At 43.3% G+C, this 21,446-nt stretch overlaps 1 protein-coding gene across 2 annotated transcripts in view; it reads right to left on the bottom strand.

Moving 5' to 3' along the window:
- LOC119171432 (uncharacterized) overlaps window positions 1-19,246 on the bottom strand; it is a 250,167-nt gene extending 230,921 nt beyond the window's left edge. For both annotated transcript variants that reach the window (XM_075893336.1, XM_075893335.1), the window contains exon 1: window positions 18,855-19,246. In XM_075893336.1, coding sequence (XP_075749451.1) covers window positions 18,855-18,987 — 133 coding nt within the window. In that variant the 5' untranslated portion in view covers window positions 18,988-19,246. The remainder of the gene's footprint in view (window positions 1-18,854) is intronic.
- Between the last annotated feature and the right edge of the window lie 2,200 nt (window positions 19,247-21,446).

Raw genomic sequence — 21,446 nt, 5'->3', positions numbered from 1 at the left:
GTCGCGTTCAGGAAAACATTGCTTCGTCATTTTGAGAGCACACGTTTCACTTCGCGCACTCTTGACCGCCTTGTTTTGCTGATGCTTCGGGCGTTCACGAACGTCGAGATAGTGAACGTACTGGAGTGAACGCGCCGAGATGTATATGGGAATGCACTTTGGACGTCAGACAGGCTCGCTATAAAGAAGAAAAAAAGACCAAAGAGATGAGAAATAGAAGGCGCGTACTTCCTTAGCTGTCCCAGTAATGTGCTAGCGACGCTTGCAAAACAAGCAACGTCATGACATGCCTGCCAGCTAGGCTAGCCTAATAGTGACAGCAGACGCATCGCGCTGTTTTGCTTTTTCCTAGGAATGTTGCGAAAGTGATAGGAGATAAAGGAGCCCGGCACGAGCAACGTCAGTGGAGTAATAGAGATGGCACGCTGGACACTGATGCCCGTCTGTCCTGCTGTAGCGCTTTTATACGTGAGCGATGAAGGATGTCAACTGGGTGTGCTCCGTCTTGCGGAAGCTGTGCGTGCTATCCCGGCGTCGCGCAGATGATGCGCATTAAAGCATTGATGCTGGCTGTCGGGGCAAATAGCCCCCGTGGTCACGAGGCTTTTATTGCCGTAAGCAGGAGTGAGTGAGTGAGTGAGTGAGTGAGTGAGTGAGTGAGTGAGTGAGTGAGTGAGTGACCATGAGGATGTGTTGAATGGGAAACAACAAGTTCTACAATTTCTTAGCTTAGCCTATCGGTTGGAGATAATTTTGCAGGCGCATTCGCAGGCGCCTCACACTTCTTTGCATAGGCTGTGAAAGTTGGAACAAAGAATCCCCGTAGTAGGAACCAAGAAACAAGAGAAAAAAACTAACATATATTTTATTGGTAAGTGAAATAAATGTATTGAAAACTATGACGGTAGCACTTAGCGAAAGCTACGGTGTCGTCACAGGTAAAGAAATGCTTGCTTGCAGCGATGTTTCAAAACGTATGCTTTGTAATCTGTACACGCGTCCGCAAGAGCCAGCGATCTTCCTAGCGCGCTTCCAAAGAGGGATGTTCATCATGGAAATGATGCTGCTTTTAAATATTTTTATTATTTAGCGAAATCGCTGCTCCAATAGACCACGCAATGGAGACCAGTTGCGCCATCGTGTGTCTGGGAAGCAAGATGTATTTGTAGATGAATATCGGCTTTTCTAATTTTCTCTCTGCCCTATTTTGCCCTCACCCGTTCTTTCGTAACGCATAGCCAAAGTGAGGCCAATTTAGCGGTGACGTTCCAGGTCTTGCGTGACAGAACTCTGCCGCTCCAAGCGACGGGAGACGAGAACGGATGCCTCAGGGCAGCACCGAAGAAGGTGTGAAATATTAAGAACATACGCTGCTCGTTGCAGTGCACGTTCAGGTTCATTATCGATAAGAACACCAATTGTGATAGGTCAGGCTAATGGTAGTGAACACGGCTCACTTATATCGAACGATAAGAAGAATAATACTTGTTCACGTATGCTTATCCTACATGACCTGACAATCTGACATGACATGTTGTTACATGACACGCCTCTCATGTTTATCATGTTTGCACCAGCAACACACCTTCGTCAGCCATTCACGTCCCGTAATACCGAATTTGGTATAAGTGAAGCTAGCGAAACGGCCGTCAGCGCAACATGAGCGTGGCATGTAGTCAATGACAATACAATACAATACAATGACACGCATGTCATGATTTTCATGTTAGGGTCTGTCGCTTGTGTTCGCCATGCAATCATGTAATACCATACCAGTTTTGCAACATGCCATTTGAACGAAACCACCGCAAGAGATGCAGGGCCATGAAATGTAAATCATGACATTCATGACATACATGTCGTGATTTTCATTTCATGACTAGTCAAGTATGTTCTTCATAGAGTCATGTTATGGCATACCAAGTTTGGTATCGATACCATTATCGAAACGACCTAGAGAGCTAAAAGTCATAGGCGGCTTGATAGATAGATAGATAGATAGATAGATAGATAGATAGATAGATAGATAGATAGATAGATAGATAGATAGATAGCTAGATGGATAGATGGATAGATAGATAGATAGATAGATAGATAGATAGATAGATAGATAGATAGATAGATAGATAGATAGATAGATAGATAGATAGATAGATAGATAGATAGATAGATAGATAGATAGATAGATAGATAGATAGATAGATAGATAGATACGCTCAAAGTAGTCACTGAAGTTCGCTGTGAAATGCTTCGCATTCAAAAAAAGGAGCTGACAACGTAGGCGAAGAAAACCACTGACTCTGGGGAGAGTGCTGCTAAGAAAGGCACTCGCTCCCTCGGCAAAGATGAGTCCTCTCACCAAGAAGGTAACTCAAGTAACATGTTTTTTTCGACAAATTATCGTGAAGGTTTTTATATGTCGTTTAACAAAGCACTAAATAAAAAATATGAGCAAGCAGCGTGGTATTTTGGAATCGAAACAGCATAGCAGCTAGCAGCACTAGAAATACTATCATTACATCACGCATATCAGTACAAGGCCACAGCTTGAGGGCGAGCCTTCAGCTATAAATTCTAAGAGCTCTGCCCCACTTCGCGTCACACCATGATGTCCACATAAAAAAAACTGAAGTCATGTACCGTTACAGGCATCGGGCTGTCGTTACTGACAGCTGTTGAAAACAGGGACATTGTAATAATTCTGAAAAAGGCATATATGTGGGTGGTTGGTTTGTGGGTTTGGGTTTATTTCCAACACTAAAAGTTGGGGTTTCCCCAGGCAAAAAAGCTGTTGAAGAACAGCTTGAAGGGACCTGGGGGACCGTACAGGCAGCAGCGAATAAAAAGTATAACTAACACGACATGATACAACTTATACAACTTGACAAGATATAATAGCATCGGTACATAGCAAAGTAAATATAAGAAGGTACAACAAAAATGCACAGATACAGCGAAATGAATGTAACAGGGAAATGCATCAGAAATTAAAATGCACCCATATAACTACGATAACTGTACATACCGAAACTGCAAATGTTTGAACGTATAAAAAATGCAATGCAAGAACAGTGGTGCAGTGACAGTTAATGAGGTTATGCTGTAACGGCTGCACAGTCATTTAATAGGAAAAGGCTTATTTGTTTTTTAACTCTATGGAATGGGATATCAAATTTCATTTGTGAAGATACGCGATTTATTAGTGCAGGTATTTGATAAGTGAGGGCTGACCTTCCGTAGTTCGTACGTGTTCTTGTTGGATATAGTTATCCATATCGGAGATTCAGTCAAGTATTTCATATCTAGTCAAGTAGATTATACGACTCAGAGTGAAATGGTAATAATTTGATGCACGGTAGACATTTTGTGATTTGTAAAAAGTATAGCGTAAGAAGAAGGCTCCTTGAGTTGCGACGTAGGCCCTCCGAGCTATGCACGCCTCAAGGCATTCTGAAGTAAGTACGCTTCTACTGAACTGTGTTCTCCAATAAAGACTTTTGTTCTCTTTCTCTCTCTCTCTTTCTCTTTTCGCAAGAAAGGTGTCTAGTTTTCACAACGATGTTATTCATTAAAACAAATTTCGATTAACATTTATGAAAAGAAAAACAAAAAAAAAACAAAAAAGCTAGGCGACTTGATGCAATTCAAATATATTCGACAGATTGCTTGCTAGTACCGTACCACATGCTTTCAAACCGCTAAACGTTTCTTGAACTAACCTCCGAAGGACCCAGATTGTGACAAGCCCACTCCGTTAAGTCTTCTCTCGGAACTTTGTGGAGAAAAGGCGTGTTTGCAAGGTTCATAAGATCAACCGTCAAATAGCCGAGACCCATCGCAGGGGCAGCGTTGACACATCACTGGTCTAATCAGTATCCACGCGTCGCCCCGATTCCCTCGGCAACAAGGCCGCCAGCAAGGTCTCGCGAGAGATCAGTAGTGTCACAAGAGAGCCCGCAGCTACGACCTACGCGTCACCCGAAATGACAGTGCCAGCTCGCGCATCGAATGGCTGATCCGAGTGGTTCTTCCGTGCGAAGCGAGACACGATCGAAGGCGCCGTCAGCCGCGGCGCCGGAGAAAGAACGGATTAGCCGCAATCAACTGCGGTGTACTTGTAAGAGACAGAGAGAAAGAAAGAGGGAGAGGTCACTACTTACACCTTCCAACTAACGCAACGCTGCTGTTTCTCTGCCGGCTCTTAGCGGCTATCTGCAACTCGTTATCATGGTTTTCGAGCCAGTGATCGCACTAAACTAGTATGTTCATTCCCAAACATTTGTGTCCCGTGGTGCACTGCTGATGTCGATTAGTGCCCGAACAGAGTCACATTTACCAACAGTGATGACTCCGTTCTGCACATAGCCGAAACGAAACAGTTACTACCACGAAATTCTATACGAAAGAGGTCAGGTCACGATCAAAGCTAACCGTGGCTTTCTGGCATCTCTTTCATTGTTATGTTTTAACGAATGATGTTCTTTGACCATACGCCTTACAACTATGATAGGCTTATGAGGTGCGTCGTGGTGGGAGTACTGTGGTTTAAGTAAGAAGACCTGAAGTTGTTTGGAGTGTACATAAAATAAGGATTTATTTATTTATTTATTTATTTATTTATTTATTTATTTATTTATTTGGCCCCCATCAGAATTTGGTCGCCATGGCCGGGAATCCAACCTGCAAACATTTTCTTAACAGCGTAATGTCGTACCCACTAAGCCCCGACGGCAGATCCATCCTTATGTTTGAAAGTGTGTGAATTCGTGAGACGTCGTCGAGAAAGTAATGATGCTGAAGTATAAGCTTTGCAAACTGACTTGTTTCACAAGACTGGCGTAGCCATGCGGTAGCTGAATTTAAAACTTTCTCTCTTTGTCTCTTTTTTTAGCTTTACATGTGTATATTTTCACGCTGGTAGACTAAGTGCGTTCTAAGCGAAATGTCACGTCCTTAACAACGGCGACGTTTACAAGGTGCCTTCACAAGGTCCAAGTCCCGAGAGTTGTTGGCACAGCCTTAGCCGAAACAAAGGCACATGCATGAGAACTACTGCGTCTTCATCTGCCTCTTTTACGCTGGCAGATTAAGTGAGTGATAATATATACACGCACATATACACTCAGCGACAACTTTCAGTGGCAGCACATCCAAGGCTACGAAGCCCAAGCACGCCCTTCTTACTAAGTTTCTGCATGTAGTTCTTTTGTATACTGCATATCATAAAGAAAAATATAGAAAGAAAAAATGTAAATATTTTGTTCAAGATTGTTCACATTATTATTAGGAAGCTTAACCTATGCAAATTTTTCTTTCTTTGCTGTTTTCAGTTTTCTGTTTTTTCCTGCTTTTTTGTGTGTCATTCCATATTTTTTCTGCCCTGGTAAACAACGATGGCGTCACTAGGTTGCAGCAAGCTCTTTGTTCATCGAGCAAGGAGAAACGAAGACACTGGTGCGTCGCATTTTGTTCCTCGCACCTGAACCCTTCAATGAAGCTTCGTGTTCTTTTTCTTAAGAAATAAACATTTTAATCGTTTTTCTAAATATATTTAACTTTATTGTATGATGCTCGTGCTAAAACGTACACGTTGCATGCCCTTGCGAAACCGAAACCTAAATCACCAAAAAAAAAAGCGGACTACTTGGTGTAGTAACAGAAGTGACTTAGCTCGGCCCACGTATTTTGCGTGTGCTGCCACAGGAAGTTTTCGCCGAGTATACAAACCCACGCATGAAAGTGCATAAAAACAAGTGGTCTCCCCAACCACCAATCTGAGAAAAGGTTCTTGTGGCGCCCTCACCAGAAATAAATATGCTTTTTTGGTGACTTCTCTTTACTGCAAGTCACTATGAAACCGTGAACTTTGTAGAAAGTGTCAATAATCAGCAAAGGATTCTTAGTCGACTTTACAAAACCAACGAACTTAGTAGTGTTAGCGGTGGTTGGAAACAAGGACTGGTGAGATTATTCGTGAAACTTTGGCAGTCACTATTACCTGAGAACAGTACTTTCATACACAAATACGTTTGAATTCATTTCAAATTAACTTTATTGCTTTCAAAAAAGCAGTGCTACACGAATATACAGGCACAGTTACCAAAGCAGAATTGTAACAGTACTTCTCTAAATAATTATGGTCAGGCCACAGAAGCGAACGTTCAAACAGGAATCAGTTCTGCGTTAATACGCTCGATGATTACACCAGCTGGCAAGAGACTTTCACTGTATCACGATACATGAAGAGGGAAGCCTACTTTCAAAATTATTGTCAACTGCGTTAAACATTTACGATAATCTTGGTAACATTTTGGTGCGCACACAGTGTACAGAAAAACTGAAGGCGAGAAGACAAACAATGTCGCGCTTGTTTGTATCCTCACCTCCCGTTTTGCTCTCCACTGTGTGCGCGCCGAAATGTTACCAAAAATATCTTCAAACCGACTCCCCCAACTTTCCATTTCATTACAATAAGGTAATTTTGCATGACAAGAGTACTTCACTGCAATAATGTTATTATGCAGGAGGAGCCAAAGCTGCAGTTAAAATTTTAAACATGTCAGTTACTAATGGGAAGCATTTCTTAGCAAACTTCTGCGACTTCGGCTCTATGTATCTATCTATCTATCTATCTATCTATCTATCTATCTATCTATCTATCTATCTATCTATCTATCTATCTATCTATCTATCTATCTATCTATCTATCTATCTATCTATCTATCTATCTATCTATCTATCTATCTATCTATCTATCTATCTATCTATCTATCTATCTATCTATCTATCATTTTATCTATCTATCTATCTATTTATCTATCTATATATCTGTCTGTCTGTCTGTCTGTCTGTCTGTCTGTCTGTCTGTCTGTCTGTCTGTCTGTCTGTCTGTCTTGTTGGGTAGAGATGGTGCATTAGGACTTCATGTGTGTATGTGCTGCTTTGCAGGCGTCTCAGTATCACGCTTTCCTCTTTTGTCAGTTTTGGGTGTGGTGGAGGGTATATTCGTCGCTCCAGCCTGTAATACTGTAGTGACGACGAATAGGTGTTTTGAACAGCTTCCGTTTTTTCAACGATGGGTCGGATGTCCTGTGAGAAGGGGGCAGCCCGGCTGACGTGCTCGCGGACAGCGGCGTGGGCCACTTCATTTCCCTGCAGACCCTCGTGCCCTGGCACCCACAATGTGCAAGTGTATGGGAGTGGAGTGCATTGCTCTATGTGTTCGCTCTGAAGCTTAACAGACACCCTGGAACACTTGCTTCTTGCATGCCAGTGTATTGCATGACGTAATCTGCAACAACACACGACTGGTAATGAAGCACGACGGAAAAACGAAGACCTAACCGAAACGCAGGAGGCGAAGCTCGCCCTCGAGGACCTGGAAGACCAACAACAACTCGTCACCAGGGCCAAGAGGGCAGTAGAAGCCAGAGGGTTCCTGGACTAAGGATCCCTCCCACCTCAGGATGACACCGGGCATTGCTCGGGGCACTGTTTCGATAACAAACGTTTACTTCTCTCTCGTTCTCTCTCTCTCTTTGGTGACTTCTCTTTACTGCAAGCAAGTGTGAATCCGTGAACTTTATATAAAGTGCCAATGAGCAGCAACGGATCCTTAGTAATGAAGCATTGGCCCTAACGTAAGCTAAATTGAAGGTTTTAGTGTTATAGATAAGTTGACCCTTCATGAAGCTTAAACATTGTATGTATGTCATTATTTAAATATCTACAGAATGCCTTCAAGAAATACTTGCGCCCAATATTCAACATGTGAACATTCCAGGTTTTCTAGTTAGGCACACAACATCTAACACGCTTACTTTATAAGGATGTCTTGTTTCGGGGCCATAAACTTATTTATTTATTTATTTATTTATTTATTTATTTATTTATTTATTTATTTATTTATTTATTTATTTATTTATTTATTTATCGAATACCACGGACCTGTTATGTAAGCAGTGAGGGAGGCAAATGATACAAACAGTGAATAAGTATGGCAAAACAACATGATAGCAGATGATTAAAAATTTGCTTCAATTGTACATCTACTTGGCTGTAGTACTAGAAAAAGAAAGACTAATAATACTTGATTGAGTTCGTTCCTGCAAAGTAAGGCCTTAATGTCTCACGTTTACCATTGTGTAGCTCTGGTTGATAGCTACGACAGAGAGAACGAGAGAGGAGTCTGAATAAATTGTTTGCGTGAAAGTAGCTTAAGCTTGAATCTCTCTTTTGTATAAGTTTTTGCGGAAGGATCCCACCGTCTGCATGCGTATTACAGCTTAGGTTTGATGACGGAGCTGAATCACGGCAATTTTGCTGTCGAGGTGGCCTTTAAAACTCAGTGCCTTAGTAGCTTAAAAGTCACCATAAAACTAAAATTAAAACACAAAACGGAGAGACAGTGGGAGGTAGCACCAGTGCTGTCCAGTAACCTCCCGTTTTGAAGAAGAGAGATGGGTAAAGAGAGATAATAAGTTGTGCGAAGGAAAGGAAGGTTAACAAGAGGAATTTTTTTGGTTTGCTACCCTTTCATGGAGAAAGGGTAAAAGAAGTTAGAAAGGAATGCGTTTAAAGGGACACAAAGAGCTAAACAATTTCTCGGGTAGTAGTACTTTGCAATTTAACAAAACACCATTATAGCTGTTGGACGACGCTTGGTAAGCGAGAAAACGCGCGAAAAGGAATTGCGGGCAAACTGCCGCACCAAACGCCGTGACGTCATAGATTTAGAAAGCATCTACTGAGTCCTGCGTAGCTTCTAAACGATAGGAAGCAAGTACGTTGTCGCCTGCAGGAATCATAAACCTAGCTTACAAAGTTCCGAAAATTTTTGTTGAGCCAACTTCGAGACAATACAAAAAATACATTTTGAAGTTTTTACGTCGCATAAGAAGATTTCCGCCAAAAATTGAAAAAAAATGAAACATTAACCTCGACTCTCTGCCCTTATTAGGAGCTCATGATATTGAAACATATGGCGTTCAGGTTCTCAAAGTGCACTTTGTTATTCTAAACCAAGTAATTGATTTTTTTGTCTCCCTCTAACTTCATGCGACGAAAGTATTTTAGTAATGTGCACTAACGCTATTCGTATTGCTAAATATATATCACTCAGTGACAAGACATAGCGATTACCTAGAAAATAAAGACTACCAAGAACCAAGTGCAAAACATGCCAAGCGATTTCGCTTGTTTCTCTCAACGTGTAATCCTCTTGGAGTCTCATCTCTCTGGAGTCTGGAGCACAGACGTCTGCCGCTAAATCTTAGTCGGCTGACTTAGTTCAAGGCTAACGTGCGCGGGCGTCTGGACTGCCTCTGCAAGATCAGGGTTTCCATGTTAAAAGAAGCAGTGCCGCACCGACGCAAGCAATCGCTTACGGGCTTAAGTACTACAAAATTCTCATTTCGTTCAAAAATACAAAGGTTACGAAATGTATTGTCAAACCATCGCTACGTCTACATGGGTGATTTTGTAACTTGAAAAAGATAACGGCCGGTATTTAAAGAAGCATTAAGAAAAAGCAAAAGAGTATCAGTTTGGACTGTCTGAATGGCTTTTGATAACTATATTGTCATTATTACGAAATGATAAGTCTATAATGAAAAGGCAGAATACACTAAAGTACAATTTTAATATTTTGTGCTGACATGCTAACTCACTATTACTACAGTCCTTCTTAAACCCTATCATTATCCCGTGTGCAACCACCACCCACCCCCCGACATACACAACACACGCACACGCACAATCACCCATGTACACACAAGCCAACCGTGGTGGTCTAGTGATTACGGTATTAGACTACTGGCGCGAATTCCATGGGGTCACATACTGAATGTACGACCGCATTTAGATGAAGGTGAAATACTTGTCGCCCGCTTAGTTAGACTATGGTGCGTGTTAAAGTACCCCAGATTGACAAACGTTTTGGCGCTCTCTCCTTTGGCATCACTCATGATGATAGCTTGGTTTTAGGATGGAAACCCCAAAAAGTGTTTTAGAGCCGACGCTTCTTAGAGTATCGGCTTGCCGACGTGTCGTGTCGTCGTCACCGCGCTCCGTTCTATAATATGCATATTATGGGTTAAATAATTGTTGTTACTGTCTGAAAAATTAGGTTTCGCTTAGCAGCGGCGTCATAATCTTCGACGAAATTTCTCAGGGTGCTGGATTTTTCATCTAATACAAGACGCAAAAAATTGTACCCACGTTAAAGTCATCTATTTAAAACACCCCTTCTTGAAGCATATTTGCAAAGTGATGGTGTGTTAGTGGACCGGAGGCCAGCAAAACAACAAAAAGTAAAACTTTTTCTGAGGAAAACACCGGCGCACACTGTGTACTTCGGCGCTCCACAGGTTACAAGTTCAAAATAACCAAAACACCGACCAAGGTGAAATACACAAAAGTTAAAAAGACGTTTCGGCTGCCCACATGGTAGCCCTCTGAACAAGGCTCCCGTGTGGGGAGCCAAAACGTCTTTTTAACTTTTGTGTATATCACCTTGGTCAGCGTTTTTGTTATTTTGCACTATGTTTGTCCCCGACCAGATGGAGACACCCTACCTAACACCCTTCCTAAAACACCCTGCATAACATACAGCTTTCCAACAAGCAACACCACAATTTCTATTACACCTAAAGACAATCTTTCTCCGCCTTCGCTGCACAATAATTTAGGGAAAGCAAACGTGAACCAGATGCAACTCCGCCTTTTCAACAAAAGCTACCCTTACGTACTGCCCTATGAAAGCTCTGTCCTAACGAACTTCCAACATCGGTTTTGCAACACAAGTAATCCATCATAGCACTGAAACTAAAGTCGAAGAAGCTGCAATGGGAACAGAAGACGGCGTCTAATTGTTCTGCATCGTACTTCAATAGAGCCGGCATCTACGCTAATCATCTCGAGGATTCCCGGGCTAAGCCAATTCAGTTAATGCAGAACACCACTAATCATCTATTAGTCGAAAAAGTCATGTTTGCTAACCTGTCTAACAATAAATACCTGGCCCTCTTCCATCGCATACGCGTTGAGCTGAGGGTGAATTGCATGAACGAGTTGTTAACGCCCCGACATCGGAGAGTACGCAAAGCGAGGGAGGTGAATTCGCAAAATGTGCATATGAAGCTGTTTGTCACTCCGTAATGTCATATTCAGCCAAACGGCAGTTCACACTTGGTATCTTCGCAGCTGTAAGTTTTTAATGGAAATCACAGTAATATATTCAATGACATTTCAGAATTCATTGCCAAGCAATAATACCATCAACCTACATCGTTATTTTGTGACAAGAATTACGCAACTACTTTACAGGCAAATGTATCTTTACACAAAGCGTTACGTATATTTCAAAATTTAATAGCCTTTTTTATAGGAGTGAAGCTCCTCTTAGTCTGACCTTGTCATGCGTCAACCCCGCCGCAGTGGTCTAGTGGCTAAGGTACTCGGCTGCTGACCCGCATGTCGCGGGTTCGATTCCCGGCTGCGGCGGCTGCATTTCCGATGGAGGCGGAAATGTTGTAGGCCCGTGTACTCAGATTTGGGTGCACGTTAAAGAACCCCAGGTGGTCAAAATTTCCGGAGCCCTCCACTACGGCGTCTCTCATAATCAAATGGTGGTTTTGGAACGTTAAACCCCACAAATCAATCAATCAATCATGTCATGCGTCACGCTAACCGAGAGAAGAAGCAACGAGGAAAAAAAGAGTATTTCCCGATTGGTATAATAGATGGCGCTTTCTCACAGAAGTACATACAAACTATAGTTGGGTGAAGATATTTTAAATGGTGCTGTACCGCTACTCTCCGATTTGCTGCTGCGCAGGCTGTGCCTGCATGTACGCGGAGAAGGAGTGCTTCTCTCAGTCTCCTGGATAGTTGCCGTTCTTGGCGAATCGTTTCTGGGGCATGGACGAAGCACAGTGGCGGGCACATTGAAGACGCTTGCAATCAGCTTCCTTGACTCGCGTTTCGTCGGTGTTACCCACGCGCCGTCTGCATTCTTGAACGTGATCGGACACACGGATGAATGAATGGACGTATGCTTTGCCCCACACATCATCATTCACTCCATGAATATGCTGTGATTTGTTTTTTCTCCGAATCACATCGCTGAATTTGTTCTATGATCTCTCTCTCACCAACACCACTGAGAGTAACTTTTTTTTTCTTTACAAAGGCTTCACGGCTTACTTTAGCATTAACTGCCGTACCCTCCCTCGCTCCCTCGTAAGAAAAAAAAATACTGTATAAATACTATTAGCCTCAGAATGCGTGCCTCTTAAAAAAAAACTATGCACATTACCTATAGCGAATGTTCACCATAACGTGATGTCTTGTTCATTTGTATGTGCAGCTCAAAATCCCACAAGAAGATAGTATAAGTTCGAGAATCAGTGGGCTCTGTGGTGTCTTTCTTTCTTAGCGCGTAAACACCCACTTCATAAGTCGAAAAGCGTTAGGACGACGTTCATATGCAACATTAAAATTAAGAATAGGGAATTTTCGAATAGCGTACGCAACGTTAGCGGGCGTTGAGGACGTAGTGCTTGTGCATGGGTGTCTTTAGAGATTTCAAATAGCATTTGTCTCCCTCGACGCGTGATCTCGAGATCACCGCAAAAGGGCTTTGCGGGCGTTGCAGACAGTACACTATTTCAGATTTTCTGCGGGCGGAAAACGCACGTCAACGGTGGCTCGCTTTATGATGCATGCAAAGTGGCAGCGACGGCTACGAATAGCGTAGGCAAAGTCTTGCATACGCTATTCGAAGGCTTCCTAATAATATCTGAGGTTTGGCGTTCCACAACCATGGTGTGATTCCGAGTGATGCCACAGGAGAGGGCTCCGGAAATCTTGGCCATCTGGTGTACGTTAACCTGCACTGACATAGCGCAGAACACGGGCCTCTACCGTTTCACCTCAAGCGAGATTCGACCACCTAGGCAGAAATTGAACCCGCAATCTTCGGGTGAGCAGCAGAGCACCAGAATCATTGATCCATTGTGGCGGGTAACATCGTAGTTGGCACAGCCCCCAGCAGTGAAGCTGATTCGTATCGTGAACTATTTGCTTAGGAGGTGTGAGTAATATTAAGAAGCTAGTGAATTGAATATTTATTGACTATTCTTGTTGGCTTGCTGCTTCGTTGCACAGAAGAAAGACATGCTTCATGGTGCTATTTTATTATTATGAATTTCAAGCGATATAACCTTAAAGTGCCCAGTGTACGTTACAATGCCCAGTAGATCATGAGGCGTTATAGTATATGTTGCAAGGTACCAGTAGCCCAAGTTTTCTATGTAAGCACAGGATTATTTTGTGGAACGCCTCCTATTGCATTGTATAATTAAAAAAAACTGACAGGCAAAAAAAAACCAGGGTGCTTATGCACCTGGTGGTTTCATGTCATTCTCTGGGTCACAGAATAACGTACAGATCAACTCAAGAAATGTGCGATATAACAATCTGACCGGCTTTCACATGCTCACAGTATTGCGTAAATCTCCATCAACTCTGCAATACTTGATAACGACTAAGTTCACGTTATTGATGTTTTCCGAGTAATTTATACAGACAGTGGACATAAATAACATCTCAACAAAACACTTCAACAAAACAAAATATACACAGAAACACAGATATGTGTTACAAAAAGCTATGTATACATATGCACTCAACGTGGTAAACACAAACAAATTAATATTATGAACCAAGCCTTAATCTGCAATAAGTTCAATAAAAGTATACTTTTGTTATTCATTGCTGTACTACAGATGTAAGGTTCACTGTTTTCTCTCAGCGTGGTACAAATTTAATTTCATCTATAGCTGCTATCGAAAGCATAAGAAGTAAGTTTGTCATTATGTAAACTTGTTTTAGGGATGAAGCTCCTTAAAGCTGCCCCCGTTCGTCCCTCGTAGTAGTGCGTAACACGTTTTAGGCTTTGACGTGCAAGGTGGTGCCAGTGGGAGATTTCTCCTGTGCGTTGTTGAACAATAAGAAATTCCCAGCGTGCACGTTAACTAAACGCCGAAATCTCCTGTCTCTCATTCCCCGTTAGCAGCCATTGGCATGTACATTGAGCACTATCTGACAAGAAAGGGTTGCTACGTTATACTTGCTGTGCGTAACCTCCATGGTTTTAAAAAGGGTTAGTGAGCGTTAGGCCGCCTTGCCATATATACAGTGCACTAGTATATACCATGAACTCGAGCTGGTTAAAGGTGGGAAGTGGACACGAAGCGCAAGCCGTAAAGAAGTGTGTGTGTGCCACCTCTCGTTTAGTCCTTGAAATGTCCGCTGGATGGCGGTGCTTCTATATGCGGAATATATGATTAAAAAATGCGAGATGGTGGTACTTGGAGTGTTGACTAGATGGACGAACGGACACACAGACAGATGCGTGGACGGACGCACGGATGGCTACACGGATGGATGGACGCACGGGCGGATGCATGAACGAACACAGGGACGAACGCACGGATGGACGTGTGGACGCATGAACAGACGCACGCACGGACGGGCGGATGGACGCATGGACAGCCACAGAGACGGGCGGATGGACTAAAGGAAGTAGGAACGATTGGACGGATGGATGCTTCACCCAACTCTCCATCATTCACCCCGTGGATATGCTGCTATTATTTGGTGCACTGCAAGGATAATTTCTTGGAGACATGAACAGTCTGCAATTAGAAAGAATATCTTAGCTCCAGTGAACAAAAAAAAATGTTTTCTTTCCTTATCCTTACGTAGAGGCCACCGCTGCAAAGACGACAATGAAGCTGCATCACAACGCATGAGGTTAGTTTGATGATGATTGTGATTACAACAACCTTCGCAGCTTGTTATTTGCCATTCTCCATCCGCAGAATGGCAAATGGAAGGATGACGTAAAGTGACTTTGCAGTGTCAGTCTACTGCCACTGTAAATAGCATTTCTCGGTCTTGCTTGCAAAGGCAGACGACGAAGACAAGTACCAACGTGTTATAAAGTGCAATATACTAAATCACTTAGCATGCAGGAGCATATTTACACATATTGCAAGTCGTAAGCACTACTACAATTTAAAATAGCTCTTTTTTTGCCTTCCTTCCGCACGTTTCTGAACTTTTGTGTATTGAACTTATTTCTGTCGCTCTAACAATAATGGGTGCCTTCCATAGAACAAATGAATGAATGAATGAATGAATGAATGAATGAATGAATGAATGAATGAATGAATGAATGAATGAATGAAAGACAAAAGTCGAGGTGTGTACAATTTGTAAGGTCGGCATCTCCTTTCAAATGCTCCTAATGCAGTGAAGCACTCTTTCAGTTACCCAAGATTAATTTGGCAAAACTGGAGGCCCAAACGAAAAAAGACTGAATAAAACGATAAATCTCAGTAATGAAAACAACTGAATAATGAGTCCTTTTTTTACGGCAACAGTATGGCTGTCTGACACTTCCGGAGTTTTTCTCTTTTTTTTTTCGTTCAATAGTATGAGTAAGATTTCATGGACCCTTTACTTATGAAACTGATCTAGCACACCACAAACACGCCGCGTCACAGGGTGATGAATGCGTACTGCTACGCACACACTGATAGGCGGCCTCGTATGCAGCGTAGCGCCCTTAAATCACGCTGGCGACCCTCACATGACAAATTGGCCTGTGTAGCGCCCGCACGCGGCACAGTAGCGGTGACCAGAGAGACGATACAAGCGACAACGGGAGTTCAGCCAGGCGAGAAGACCCACTAGTATTGATTAGTCTTTTTTTTCCTAGCTTGGCCACGCCACCGAGACAGAGAAAGGGTTAGCGCGCCATTAGGATGCCCGGAACGGATGCCTTCCTGTTGGGTCCGGGAAAAATCCTTGCGAAATAACCCGTTGGAGCAGGCATCCTCAAAGCCAGAGCATGGCACGCTCATTCGTTGCGGGGGTGGTCTTCGGTGAACGGGAGAAAACCATGACACGTGCGGGAAAAGGATGGCGGAGAGTTTTTAACGAGTGCGCGCTATATACTCTGAACTATAAGTGTGTTCTGTTCAGTGGTTCGTCACTTTTTAATGGTTTCCCTTCTGTGGAGTCCTCTCGCGGAATGCCGGGAAAAAGGGGGGCTTTCGCAATGACCCCGCCGACTAGCGACAGTGGCCATTCTCACACGTTTGAATTCTCAAGGCGTCAGACAGTTGCGAACATAGAGCCTTCGCTGCGTTTTTGAGTCCCCAAGTAGAAGCGACGAGGAGAGTTTCCTTGCAACCTTTTTTTGTGAACTGCCAGTTAGATGCGATCAAGAATTGAATCAACCGAAGGTTCTGGTGTCGCAAAAAAAAATACATGAACAGCCTTTTGGCGTGATATTGCTTTCGTGTGGGCTTCCAGGTTTGAAACTTATTCAGGCGATGCTTCATGAAAGTGGTGTCATTAGACTGCGGTTATAACTGAGAAAGGGTTCAGGGTTCTGCTTTATTTCGAAAAACAAAAAGGGCCTAAAAGCCTTTCTCGCGGATTGCGAACGCGTTTCAGAAAACTACTGGCTTTTATCTTCATGCAAAATAGAATCATTGTTTTGTTTTTCCAAACAAATGAGACTAGTTCTCTGTAACACTCTTTACATTTTGCTGTTGTTGGGCGGCACTTCCTCCGGAATACGTTTCTGCCATATCTTCTTTTTGAAGCATGTTGCTAGTTTTCTCATTAAGTATAAAACAGAATATAGACATTGTCAATACATTCTTTTTCTGGTAGTTACTCTGACCGGCCAACTAGATCCGTTATACACAGCTGTTTGTACATTGCGACGTGTAACGTAGTCTGTCAGGAAACCAATAACACTGCTTTTGGAGTAAGTGGGTTTTTTGAGCTCATGTGTCAATTTGTTTCAGTTTTTCATTTCTCTTTGTACGTTATTTTACGAACACTTCGCTCATAATATTTACCATTGAATATTACACTTCAAGCTGCATAATTTTAGTTGATTCGCATTATGTTCAGAACCAACGAGTATATCAGGTGAAAAAATAAAACGGAGAAATTGTGAGAATTTTGTAGATGCATGGGGAGAGAACTGCCGGTAATGTAGCTCTTCGTTAATCTGCAATCACTTCACGAAGTAATTATGTCATCATCATTGCATTTTTCACATCACCGATCACGTTACAAATATTTCACGTTACACCTTGTGGCGCAGTTAGTAACGACGCTAATATAACGCAATACAAATAAAGAGCAGTGTAGGCTGTCAATATGGATTACCCATCAGAAACACTTGAGGAAACCTTACGCGATGTTACACTATATGTGTTGTATTATTAAATTACTCAGAGCAGCCAGCAATACTTAAATCGCGGAGCTATAAAAAGTGCATTGCCGAGGGAATGCGCGCGGTTAGCAATTTGGCGGGAAACTTCATTAGCTCTGGCATTAAGTGCAGGAGCCTCACAGTAATGACTTCAGCCCCTCACTTTTTACCTTCAGCGCTTGCACGGAGCACTTTCTCTTAATAATTCACAAAATTATGATTATGGGCATCACGCTCAGCTGAGGGAAGCAAGCTGCAGTCGATTACTGTCGGCTATGCTAATTTCTGTGGACACCGCTTGTATTTTTCTGTTTTTTTCTCTGTCCTTTTACTCACCGCGAAAGAATCCGTATATCTCACTGCACATTACGGCTCCTTTAAATTTCCCGTATGCTAATCATTCGGTTACCGCTGTGTCAAGTTGACAATGCGGGCATTAACGCAAAATACATTACGAAGATGTACTGCGCACTTAACGAGGTGATTGAATACACTTATGAAAATATTGCTTCGCTTTCTGCTAGAAGGAAAAAAGAAACCTCTTTTTAACCTGAATACTTGCACTGCATGAATACATTTACGTTATGTTAGGAGAAAAAAAAATATATTGTCCAGTACGTCAACATTTCGGATAAGAAAGATTCGCTTAATGATGACGTCTGTCAAAAATAAATCGCATCAATGACACATAACAAAGGATTTACTATAATCAGCGGATGTTGTATTGATAAATCAAGGGTCAGAGTTCATGCCTGATTATACGCGGTGGAATTATTATTAACAGCATTGTTGGTTACACGAAAAGCAATATACAACGTAACATTTCATGTATCATTGAAAATACACATCACTACTACCTTACCGGCCGAAGTGATGGTCTTTCAACCGTCAACTGTGCACTACAAGCGAATCGCACGAACAGTAGTGTTTCTCCTTTTCCGTCACTCGAAGGAATAATATATCAGTGTTCACACAGCTGGACATCGAAAGACCCGTGCTTGTAACTTTACCTGTCGGTTTGCGAGGCTTCACTGGAAAGCATATTTGCTAAGCTTGTCGTACCCTGCACTTTCATGTGCCACTCCTAACTTCTACAAAGCTCTCGTAGTATTAACACACCGTGACAGCCAACCAACTTTTCTAAACTCTCAATGCAGCCGTTTACTCACATCTGGAAAACATATTAACGCAAGATCAAAGCACGGACTCGGACAAGAACAAAACAATGACACAGAGTTCATCTCAGCTTCTACGTCTTCACCAAGTATATTTTTCACCTGGCGCTGGTCTTTCCTAAGTGCAATGATCGACACACAAAACACTTGTCTATTATTCGTATTGACGTAATTAGGCCTATTTGAAGAACCAAGTAGGATTTCACGTTGGCGTAGAGTTGATTTCCTCTCACTCGCCGAAGTACTTCCGCGTACAATTAGTTGGACCCGATGGTGATCGTGTGCCGCCTTTCTCAACGCTGTAACGAACTGCCCGCGCTGTCCAAAACGTGCGCGTACACGGACCATCGCGTGTGCGAGGCGTCATCACTCACCGGTCGCTGTGTCGTTACCGGGTGCCGCAGACGGTGCAGCGAGCACTGCCAGCGAGTCCGGTTGGCTTGCACGTAGCATAACCAGCAAGAGCATGGAAAGCGGCGGTGCCGTCATCACGGTAGGCAGCGTCATTGTGGTCTTTGCTCTGTTCCTACACTCTCCCTACTTCGCACGACAAAGCAAAAGGCGTCGGTCCTCCTCCGATTCCGCCTGCTTCTTCGAACAGCCCGGGACGCACCGGAGCGCTGCTGGCAGCGAGTCCTAACTCCGCCCTGTGACGGGACCCATGCCGAGGCCGCGGGCGCGCACCAATGCGACACACGGCGACCGAAGAGCCCCCAGCTCTGGAGCTTACCCTCCCTAGGTCAGCCGCTTCACCGCAAGGCCCCGCGCCCCTCTGTAGTTGCCGCCATCACCGCTAGGCGCGAACCACGTGCGCGCCGAACAGTGCTGCCCTCTTTCCCGCGCTCATGACACCACGTGATCTTGCTCACGGCCGCATGGATCGGCGCTAGCGGTGGTGCCTTGCCTTGTCGTAACTTTATTTTTTATCTATCTACTTCGCTTCGCTTATGTAGGTGCAATCGTTGAGCGGCGTGGTGCAACCACCATAACAGAAAAAAAAAGTGTGCGCCGCAACCTTGAAGCGTGGCGCCATCCCAGGAGAGTTGGCCATACATTTTTGCCCCGCATCTGACTATTTCGCAGTGCGGAAGCGAAAGATAAGCAAGCCGCTGATCTCTTGCGGTGCTCCATACGTCGTGGCAGGAGCTGCGAAAGTAGCTTGGCAATTGCGGCGGTTGTGATGGTGATGTACAAGGAAAGCTTGTACTGTGAAAAAGATAGGTATGCTGTTGTCTTGTCGCTGGGCAAGTATAACGAGTTGAACCGCAAACTTTCGAACCTTTTGCATAGGAAAATTCGGACAGCCATTAGTATGCACGTACGTTAAAGATCATGTAAAATTTTAGTAAACATTGCTATGGGGGAAACCCAGGAGTGTCTTTTTTATGTGGCTCTGTCATCGCACACACTGTACAGATGGACATGATAAAAAGTTTTCATGAAATTCAAATAGGTTACTATGCGTTAAATATTCTGCAAGGCTTAGCCTCTCAGGAATCCCTGGCATGTCTTTGATAGCGCCTTAAGGACGAGAAACTGCCACGAAAGAAAAATTGAAGGACCCTTAGGTTTTGTCTTAACGAGTTGAACGCAACAGCAATATTTTGCTCTTAGTGGGGTCTTCAACCACTTAGGGCATATTTTTTATTGTATGTTGTTACTGGAGAAGTTTAAATTGTTGATTACTACAATATTTTCCCTAAAGATCCAAGTGGTTTGTGTCAGTGAAGCTTTCGCATGTGAATTCCGGTACCTTAGTGACTATGACGTCATCATGGCCCCTTCGCCATGAAGGGTTGCCTAGGAACCACACCTCGATTGGAAAGTGAAGTGCGAGTACCACTGTCGTGTAGACACATCAAGCATGAGTGAAGAGTCTCAGACAATGAAACTTTAATCCCGAGTCCCAAGCTAAAGTGCGCCTAATATCAAAGCGCCCTTCCAAACAGAGAAGACACAAATTATAATATAAGACAACGGGGTAAAGTGAAAAAAGGCAATGTGTATTACTGAGCGAACTTAGGAACTCTAATTCCTTACCTGATTTGGTCGTGAGCAATATGGAGAAAACCAACCTTTGTCGAAAGAGAAAGATTGAAAATTGACAAGTAAACTTCGATGAATACCCTAACAATCGCTTTTATTGGGTTTCCACTATTCACTGAGAAAGCGCATTGGTATTGAAGAGGTGCGGCGATGAGTGTAGGCGTGCTGCTAGTTTGACATTTAGGTTTTTCCTCCTTACGCGCAAGCTGAACATTGTTTTAAAATATCATCCACGCATCTTCACGAAGTGTATTGTGATGAGTGGGCGAAGCTGTGGGTATCGTATGGGTGAGTAACCATACGTTTACCAATCATTGCCCCGTATAATGTAAATCAAGTGGAAAAGTGACGTAAAGAGTTGACGACAAAGGTTCGTATTAAGGTCCATAAAGTCTACGTTGAAGACGCCGACTAGTATGAAGAGCTTGTGCTTGTAGCTGTTTTATATTGCTCTCTCACAATTGTGGTTGTTGTTGTTCTATTGCAAATGTTTTTCTCACGTTCACACACACATTTTTAGACTATAGCAATTTTAGACTATAAACTCTGACCGCGGACAATCACAGTCGACGACAAGGCTAGGTCCGAAGGTCCGCGATGTGAACGTTGAAGTTCCCAACTAGAATAAAGGTTTGTTCTTCTAGGTTTCATCATCTTCAGTATGGCTGATATTAGTCAATTGATAAACTTTGTGTTTGTGTGTCTCACGCGTCTCCCCGTGACCACGGAAGTGGACGGGCAAGCCCCAGTTCTAAGGCGCTTTGCCACTAAAATTTTTATCAGGCGAAATTGTCTCCACGGCCATTTTTCGCAACGAAGTTGTAAAACACGTACGCACGCATGCACACACACATGCGAGCGCGCGCGCTACCGAGCGAGCGACGTCAGCGCCACACGTGCCTACACCCAATACTCGTAAG

Source organism: Rhipicephalus microplus, chromosome 4 (genome assembly GCF_043290135.1).
Source record: "Rhipicephalus microplus isolate Deutch F79 chromosome 4, USDA_Rmic, whole genome shotgun sequence".
Classification (NCBI taxonomy): Eukaryota; Metazoa; Arthropoda; class Arachnida; order Ixodida; family Ixodidae; genus Rhipicephalus; species Rhipicephalus microplus.
This window is presented reverse-complemented; position numbering and strand designations above follow the sequence as displayed.